Source organism: Hylobates moloch, unplaced genomic scaffold, assembly GCF_009828535.3.
Source record: "Hylobates moloch isolate HMO894 unplaced genomic scaffold, HMol_V3 SCAFFOLD_7, whole genome shotgun sequence".
In the NCBI taxonomy this organism is placed as follows: Eukaryota; Metazoa; Chordata; class Mammalia; order Primates; family Hylobatidae; genus Hylobates; species Hylobates moloch.
The window spans coordinates 88,842,125-88,851,871 of NW_026652282.1; the positions used below are offsets into that span (position 1 = coordinate 88,842,125).

The 9,747-nt window shown below is 35.4% G+C and overlaps 1 protein-coding gene across 1 annotated transcript in view; it reads left to right on the forward strand.

Moving 5' to 3' along the window:
* The window catches only part of TBC1D8B (TBC1 domain family member 8B), a 53,990-nt gene that overhangs the window by 18,575 nt on the left and 25,668 nt on the right, over window positions 1-9,747 (forward strand). The window contains exons 6-7 of the mRNA XM_058441336.1: window positions 2,228-2,435; window positions 3,368-3,535. Of these exons, the coding sequence (XP_058297319.1) occupies window positions 2,228-2,435; window positions 3,368-3,535 (376 nt within the window). The remainder of the gene's footprint in view (window positions 1-2,227; window positions 2,436-3,367; window positions 3,536-9,747) is intronic.

The window sequence follows — 9,747 nt, forward strand, 5'->3', positions numbered from 1 at the left end:
GTTTGGGTCTGAAATGGTTAAACGTATTGTTTATTTTTTAAAATAACTTATAGAAAACATTTTTTAATGAAGAGGCAAGTTCGTGGAGTCAGTGGAGCATGGACTTTAGAATGAAAGTAGAACAACCCTTAGACAGGTCATATCTCTCAGGACCTCAGTTTCCTCATCTGTCATTTCTACCTCAGAGGGCACTTATGAGGAATGGGCATGATATGTGTGAAAGCACTTTGTAAAATATAAAATATGAGGCAAATATTAATCATTATTAGTGCCTCCTTCAGAAGTATGTGTCTGATAGCTGTTTGCCATTATATCTGGTTTGTTGAAACTGACCAGATATCTTTTATCCTGCTGAACATTCTGAACAGTTGACTAAAATGAGCATGCCAAAGGGGAAAAGGAGAGGAGATGATCCAGAAATAGCTAGTGAAAGCAGCTTCTGTCAAGGAGGATGACGGTATAGACTATATGGGAAAGTATAAGAGGAACCTAAGCCGAAGTCCTATGGATAGACCAGAACAAGTGACCTAGAAGGTTGTATGATCACTACACAGCCCTCATTGGGTACAGTTGTTCCTCTTACCTGTTCCTAAACTATTCCTAACATTCATATACATAAGGATTTGTTTGTGAGCCTCCATGCTTTTCTGGAAATTAGATCAGCAAGGTAAATTTTTTACAGTTCAGTACCAAAACTAGGTCTCCGTATGCATGATTTATAAATAGAATTCTATAAGGATTAAGAATCCTGTTTGTATTATATTATAGGTGGGCATTTGTTTTTGTATTTCATTCCTTGATTGGCAACCATAAACATAAACTGTTTTGCCATTTTATTTCCCTTAAAATATAGTCTAAAAGGCTATCAATGAGTTATTCATCAACAAATCTGTATTTAATTAAGATATAATAAATCCATTTTTGTCTGTGTGCATTCTTAGGAGAGCCCATTGAAAATCGTATATATCTACATCTTTTTTTCTAGTAAGTTAAAAAGAACAGTAATTTATTGGGACTTAGTCTCCAAATGGCTTTCTTATAAAATGGAATATCTTTATTGCTCTGCTTATTGTTTTTACAAATATGTATTACTTTTATAGTTTAAACAATACAGAAGCACAGTAATGATAGTTAAGTTTAGCATATATCCTTCTAGGCTTTTTAATGCATGAATTTATAAATATTTGCAAAATAGGTCTGGACATCACACATTGTTCTACAATCTGCTTTTTTTCTCCTCTTATATCATGGACATCTTTCTATTCACATAAATGGACTTTATTTAAATAATAGTGAACCCACCAAATTGCAATTTATTTGTTTTTTCAGCTTTCCCAGGTTGAAAAAAATACCATTTAACTGAGGTAAAAATTAACATGGTTGTGGTTTTCTGTTCATGTTTATCAGAAGTATTTTGAAAGACATGATGCACTACCGCATATTTAAATAGTATATGCAGGAAGAATGAATTTCGTTTTAGCTTTGTTGGATTTGAGTTAGAACTTGCATTATTTACTTATTATCCCAGATGGCATTGCTGCTTAATGCAATTGTTTCGTGTCCCTAGAAAAAATTATACTATTTAAAGCAATTGCTTTTTACACAAAGGCTACATTTATCTATCAGTTAATAAGCCCTCTGTATTTATTGACACCTATCCTGTGCCCAACATAGTACAAGCAGTATTATTTTATCATACTTCTACTTTAGATTTTTTAAAACATTCATTTAAAATTTTACTTCACTTAATTTTTAATACTGTCTTTAATAGACTACTCTTTCCCTCTAAATTTTTATGCCACAAATTTTCATTATTTTATTTTACTTGAACTGGGTAACTCGCTTGATGTTCTGGTAATCAGATAGGAACATTGTTGTCTTCCAGGATTGGTTTTAACCATAGTCACATATTATGCCTGTATGATAATATAATAGTCTTCTAGGAAATCATCCCTTAGAGATAGTTTGAAGACCTACATGATCTCTAACTTTGTGCATTTTAATCTACTGATAAAATGAAATTGGAAGAAAAGAACAAACAAAAGGAGTTTGCAAGGAATCAGTGTATTTTTTTCTATTTCAGAATTTGTTGGAAGATATAGCATTTTTAGTGTTTAATCTGTGTGCTTCACAGTGTATGTAGATTAGTCAATATAGGCATATGTATACCTTAGAATTCATTTCTAAGAATTCATTTGTGCCTCATCCCACTTTTTCTTTCCTACAGAGGTCTGGAAAATAGAGCCCACAGTGAGCAATTTAATGCCTTTTTTAGGCTGCCCAAAGGAGAGAGTTTGAAAGAAGTACATGAATGTTTCTTATGGGTACCATTCAGCCACTTCAATACTCATGGGAAAATGTGCATCTCAGAAAATTATATCTGCTTTGCTAGCCAAGATGGCAATCAGTGTAGTATAATCATTCCACTACGAGAGGTAATGTAAATTTGGTTACATATCAGTTTTTAGTTTGAAAATGTTATCCTTCACAGAGTAAAATGTCCTGTAATTCTATAAATTATTAAAACCTCAAGATGCAATATCCTTTTAGTAATTTAAAATAATTATTCTTCAGAATAAGAGTACAACCTTCCGAGATATTCTCAGTTCCATTTAGTAAAGTCTTTTTTATTATTATTATACTTTAAGTTTTAGGGTACATATGTACAACGTGCAGGTTAGTTACATATGTATACATGTGCCATGTTGGTGTGCTGCACCCATTAACTCGTCATTTAACATTAGGTATATCTCTTAATGCCATCCCTCCCCTCCCCGCCCCCACAACAGGCCCCAGTGTGTGATGTTCCCCTTCTGTGTCCATGTGTTCTCATTGTTCAATTCCCACCTATGAGTGGCAACATGCGGTGTTTGGTTTTTTGTCCTTGCGATAGTTTGCTGAGAATGTCATACATTTTTGAATGATCAAGCTCCATTTTGCATTAACCTAAATGCTTATCTTGTTTTTAAATTTTGAAGTTTTAAAATTTTCACTTTCAGTAAGAGCTGTAAGACTTTACTAAATGGTAAAGTTAGACTATCACTTTTGATGTACTCTGTCAGAAAAAAAATAACATTGACATCTTTTACGTAAGTCAGAAATAAATTGTTGGTATTTGATACTGAATTTTTACATTTGTATTGTCATTTTTAAAGGATACATGTTAGACCTTTTTCTTGAGAAGTGAAATAACTTGCACTGAGGTTACTTGTATGATTGGTGCAACTAGTACCCAAAGTCTATTTCTTAATAAGTCATACTATAGACCAAAACTTTTGGCCACAAAAGAGTAGGCCAAACACATTTTACTTGAAGGTGTCAACAATAAAGGAAAATTTAATTTACCTCTATGTTTTTCACCCCCTAGGTCTTAGCTATAGATAAGACAAATGATTCCAGCAAATCTGTCATCATTAGCATCAAAGGAAAAACAGCTTTTCGCTTCCATGAAGTTAAAGACTTTGAACAACTGGTAGCAAAACTCAGGCTCAGATGTGGAGCAGCTTCAACTCAATATCATGATATTAGCACAGAGGTAATTAATTATACAGCAATCCAATCCTTTGGAAAAAAAGGTGTCTGTTTAGTGTAGTCCATTCTTCAAGAGGAATTTATAGTACCTTTCCTATTTATGCCCAGGGTTTTTTTTTAAAGACAGAATCTAAGAAATTATATTGCCTAACTCACATCCTAAAGCAGAAGTCAGAATTAAGGACTTTATTCATTTTTAGGAACTCATACGTTATAAAATTATTATAATTTGATCTTTCTTTTACTCTATTTGCTGTATACTATATAAATATACCTTGTACTTTCACATAGTTTGGTTTTTAAGAAGTCAAAATATATTTGAGAATTCAGTGAGGCCTCGAGAAAGGACTCCTCTTACTGTTGCAAAGAGATAGCAATTTTAAACCTGTCTGAATATCTTTTATTTAATATCTTGTAGGTCAGCCTTATTTACATAATCTGCCAAAAGCGAAATGGTGGTATATCTGTTTACTAGTAAAATATTAGAGAGGATAAGGAGGATTTTGATGTTTAATATGTCTCTCATGGAAATGCACACAGGTCAAATTCAAATGAATTTTCTTTTACAATGTCCAGGAACCCCAAGTTTTAATAGATTGATAAAACTTATCAAATTATAGCTATTTGTGTTTTAATTAAAATTCAAAGAAAAACTAAATGTGTCTTTATTGGCTATATTATTTTATTTGAATTGGAGTATAGAGCCTTTTACTGCTATCTCCAGAGTAGAGATTGAAAATAATATGCTAAGTCAATTACAATGCAGTATTGATAAAACTAATTTTCCCTTTGATAATTAAAAAGCACAATGAAAACATATAATTAAATTTTTTTTTCCATCTCAATTCCAGACACAGAATTTCTGCATTGGCCATCAAGAGTTTTCCTTGCCCCAACTTTATTATCTCTCATTCTCTTTTAGTCTGTACCCAGGATATTCCTTAGTTTGATGTGGGAATACAAGTAAAATCTGACCAGCCTTAGTAGTTTTCTCTCCCAATGCTCCCAAATTCTTACTTATATCATGTTTTCCTTGTTCTGTTCTATTTCACATTCAGTCCGTGTGTTAGCTTCAAAGCTCAACATATCTTTCTTTTTCCTTTAATTAATTTGCTTTTCCAAAACCTGGAGAGCTATAACTGTTCCCCTTAAAACTTTCATGTGCTTTTAGTAGCTGAGTATGCTCAGTTGTCAAGAAAGGATTTTGTTTCAAAATGAGTTTACCATCTTTCCAAATATACATCAGAATTCTACAGTTTTCTAGTTTCTCACTCATTTTTAGAGGTTTTAATAAATATATGTACAAATATTCTGTTTTCACTTAAGATTTTTATCTTATCAATGATGAAGAATATTGACCCATTTTAGTATCTATATATATATATCTAGCTTTAATAATAGTACACGTAAAAAATTAGTAAAGAGAAAGCTTTTTAAACAAGAGCTAGTTCCATTTGATTTCTAAGTAACAGAAATTATAGCTATATTTTATAACTACACTTATACTGAAACGAAGAGAAAAATTGCATTCTATGATTTTAATAAACCTGGTGACTTTTGTACAAACAGCAAGACTTTTTAATTTAAATCTCCAAGAGTCTAAATCAACAAGTCTAAATATGAATACAGGAAGTACTTTAGGAAATTTTTCCTGTGAGAATATCAAAGACATGATACAAAGAACAAATCCTACCAGAAGTAATTGAAATTATGCATGAGTACCAGTTCTATCCAAGTTTTTATATGGGTATATATTTAAATGTTCCACATTTTAATAAGTTATACTAAAATCTGGGCATATAAAGAGATTTAGTAAAATTCTAATAAATTGCTTGGAAAAATACATGAATCTTTTACTTTCATTGACACATATAATCAAGAACTATTACTAGATAAGGTAATTTTTCAAAACTACTCAATGAAAGAAAAATAGGCCCTCTTAGGTTAGTTTTAAGCAAAGTGGCCTAAGAATGGAAAGCACTACTGAAGATCCATTGCCTGATGCTTTTAAACTACATTATGAATGAATTGTAGAAACTATGGAATGTCAAGAAAGGTAGTAATTGAGTTCATTCCTTAAAGTTTTTAGATAGGCAAATAAGTATCTTCTACAGATTATCACAGAAAATGTAAACATAACTTGTTTCATATAGTTAGTAAGATAGTTACTAACTATATGTAATATAGTTATTATCTTAATAAGGTAGTTTCATAACCAGGACTATCTTACTAAGTTTTTAAATACAAGTAATGAGTTTCCTACATAATAATGTAGATCAAAATAGTAGTTTAACCAACATAACTGATTTTTCCTTGCCTTGATAAGAATAAAGTGCTTCCTATGACTATAATATAAATTTGGAAAATGATTTTTAGCTGTGGGGGTAGATGTATTTCTAAGTTGGGAAACCAGAAACTATTAAAAATGAAATCCACGCCCTTTAAATTGTGGACTATGAACAGGATCCTATTTAAGATAAGCTTCTGATATTTGAGAAAAGCATTTGTTCATATTTTTTTGTTTTAATTATTGGTTTTACAGGTCAACTCTGGCCCCCAAACCACCATTTATTATACCGAGTTTATGAAGTATTCTAATTTATGTATAGTATTTTATAGAAATTTACACATAAAGAAATGTTCATCTTTGCTTTGTCTTTCCTTCACTTGTACAGCGATATGATAATTGTAAAATCAATGTCAGATAATAAAAATGAAACAGATTAAGAATACCTGCTATAGAGTTAACAATCTATGTTGCTTTCTAGATGTGATTGGATTTTGCTCAGGCACTAAAAGTCTGATGAGTGCCAAGTTTATTTGCCATAAGTGTGAACACCCAAATAAATGGAGAGAAATGTAGATATATATCCAAGTATATACATAAAACACCATGGTAAAACTTTCCATTCAAAAGAGCCAGAGCAAAAATGTTCAAAAAATTTAAGTTTAGTTCCTTGAATAATCTACTTTATTATACTCGTCAAAATTTTAAATATTAAACTACCATCTTTGAAGGTACATGTTTTTTATTTTATTTCTTTTGTCGTTTTTTTAAATTTTCTAACCACCACTGCCTGCTGATGAAGGTGAAGGTTTTAATGTGACTATGAATACTTAAGAGGTAATAATGGATAGAACTGACATACTTGTCATCACTCTTATAAATTTATGTTTAGGGTTTCGTTGCTTAAGAGGTTATTTTTTTCTCTCTGGGATACTTTTCCTGTAGTTTAGAACAATAGATAAACTGATGATTCAGTCATTGAAATTAAAGGAGTGTGCTGTGCTTGAGATTCAGACTACAACCATGAATTTTCCAACCTGTATTTGCAAAAATGTAACTCCTCGTTCAAACAGCTAAACTTAATATTAAGTTGTCAAGTATGCGATTTGTCAAAATAAGCATTTTTTTAAAAAAAAGGGAATTGTTGCAACTTGAGACCTATACTCTCTAATCATTAATTTTTCCTTTATTGGCCTCTTCTACCTTACCCTTTTATTTACACATTGATTTGAATACTCCTCCTTAACTTTCCTTGAATTCTATCTATATTCATCTGTTCTCACGCTGCTATGATGAAATACCCGAGACTGGGTAATTTATAAAGAAAAGAGGTTTAATTGACTCACAGTTCTGCGTGGCTGGGAAGGCCTCAGGAAACTTACAGTCATGGTGGAAGGCACCTCTTCACAGGGTGGCAGGAGAGAAAATGAGTGCTGAGTGAAGGGGGAAGCCCCTTATAAAACCATCAGATCTCATGAGAACTCACTCACTATCATGAGAACAGCATGGGAGAAACTGCCCATGGTTCAATTATCTCCACCTAGTCCTGCCCTTGACACGTGGGGATTATTACAATTCAAGGTGAGATTTGGGTGGTGACACAGAGCCAAACCATATCATTCCACCCCTGGCCCCTCCCAAATCTCATGTCCTCACATTTCAAAACACAGTCATGCCCTCCCAACAGCCTCCTAAAGTCTTAACTCATTCCAGCATTAACCCAAAGTCTGGGTCCAAAGGCTCATCTGAGATGAAGCAAGTCCCATCTGCCTATAAGCCTGTAAAATCAAAAGCAGGTTAGTTACTTCCTAGAGACAATGGGGGTACAGGCATTGGGTAAATACACCATTCCAAATGGGAGAAATTGGCCAAAACAAAGGGGCTACAGGCCCCATACAAGTCTGAAATCCAGCAGGGCAGCCAAATCATAAAGCCCTGAAATGGTCTCCTTTGACTCCATGTCTCATATCCAGGTCACACTGATGTGAGAGGTGGGCTGCCACAGCCTTGGGCAGTTCCACCCCTATAGCTTTGCAGGGTACAGCCCCCCTCCTGGCTGCTTTCACAGGCTAATGTTGAATGCCTGCAGCTTTTCCAAGTGCAAGGTGCAAGCTGTCAGTGGATCTACCATTCTGGGGTCTGAAGGATGGTGGCCCTCTTCTCATAGCTCCACTAGGCAATGCTCCAATGGGGACTCTATGTGGGGGCTCCGACCCCACATTTTCCTTCCATACTGCTCTAGCAGAGGTTCCCCCATGAGGACTCCACCCCTGCAGCAAACTTCTGCCTGGACATCCAGGCATTTTCATACATCCTCCGAAATTTAGGCAAAGGTTTCCAAACCTCAGTTCTTGACTTCTGTGCACCTGTGACTTCTGTGCATCTGTAGCCCAACACCACGTGTAAGCCACTAAGGCTTGGGGTTTGCACCCTCTGAAGCAATGGCCCGAACTGAACCTTGGCATCTTTTAGCCACAGCTGGAGCTGAAGCAGCTAGGATGCAGGGGACCATGTCCTGAGGCTGCATAGAGTAGGGGGGCCCTGGGCCAGGCTCATGAAATCATTTTTCCCTCCTAGGCTTCCAGGCCTGTGATGGGAGGGGCTGACGTGAAGATCTCTGACATGCCCTGGAGACATCCAAATTTGGTGATTAACATTCGGCTCCTGTTGCTTACACAAATTTCTGCGGTCAGCTTGAATTTCTCCCCAGAAAATGAGTTTTTCTTTTCCATCACATCATCAGGCTGCAGATTTTCCAAATTTTTTGCTCTGCTTCCTCTTGAACACTTTGCTGTTTAGAAATTTCTTCCACCAGATATCCTAAATCATCTCTCTCAAGTTCAAAGTTCCACAGATCTCTAGGGCAGGAGCAAAATGCCACCAGTCTCTTTGCTAAAGCTCCATTTCCCAAGAAGTTCCTCATCTCCATCTGAGACCACCTCAACCTGGACTTCATTGTCCATATTACTATCAGCATTATGGTCAAAGCCATTCAACAAGTCTATAGGAAGTCCATTGTCCATATTACTATCAGCATTTTGGTCAAAGCCATTCAACAAGTCTATAGGAATTTCCAAACTTTCCCACATCTTTCTGTCTTCTTTTGAGCCCTCCAAACTGTTCCAACCTCTGCCTGTTACCCAGTTCCAAAATTGCTTCCACATTTCTGGGTATCTTTAGAGCAGCACCCCACTACCTGGTACCAATTTACTATATTAGTCCATTCTCACACTGGTATGAAGAAATACCCAAGACTAGGTAATAAAGCAAAGAGGTTTAATTGACTCACAATTCCACATGGCTGGGAAGGCCTCAGGAAACTTACTATCATGGCAGAGGGCACCTCTTCACAGGGTGGAAGGAGAGAGAATGAGTACTGAGCGAAGGGGGAAGCCCCTTATAAAACCATAAGATCTCTTGAGAACTCACTATCATGAGAACAGCATGAGGTAGACCATCCCCATGATTCAGTTGTTTCCATCTGGTCCCGCACTTGACACATGGGGATTATTACAATTCAAGGTGAGATTTGGGTGGGGACTCAGAGCCAATCTTAATGCCCAGCCCTGCCAGGGCTTGTACTGGCTTCTTGGATTTCAAACTAAAATACCACTGGATTGGTCCACCCTAAGCTGCTACTTTTCCTCTGCCTCAGTCATGGGCATTCTTTATCTTACTTGAGCTACTAAGGTTTACTAAAGTTTAAGGGATGAACTTAGTGAGTCTTTTTTTTTTAGCACTCCTAGTAATAACTTGCAATAGCTGGTGTAGTTATAATCCATAGAAGCTGGGTAACTGATATATTTTAAAAGTAAAACTTAGATCGAGACCATGGTGAAACCCCGTCTCTACTAAAAATACAAAAAGAAATTAGCCGGGTGTGGTGGCGGGCACCTGTAGTCCCAGCTACTGGGAGAGGCTGAGGCAGG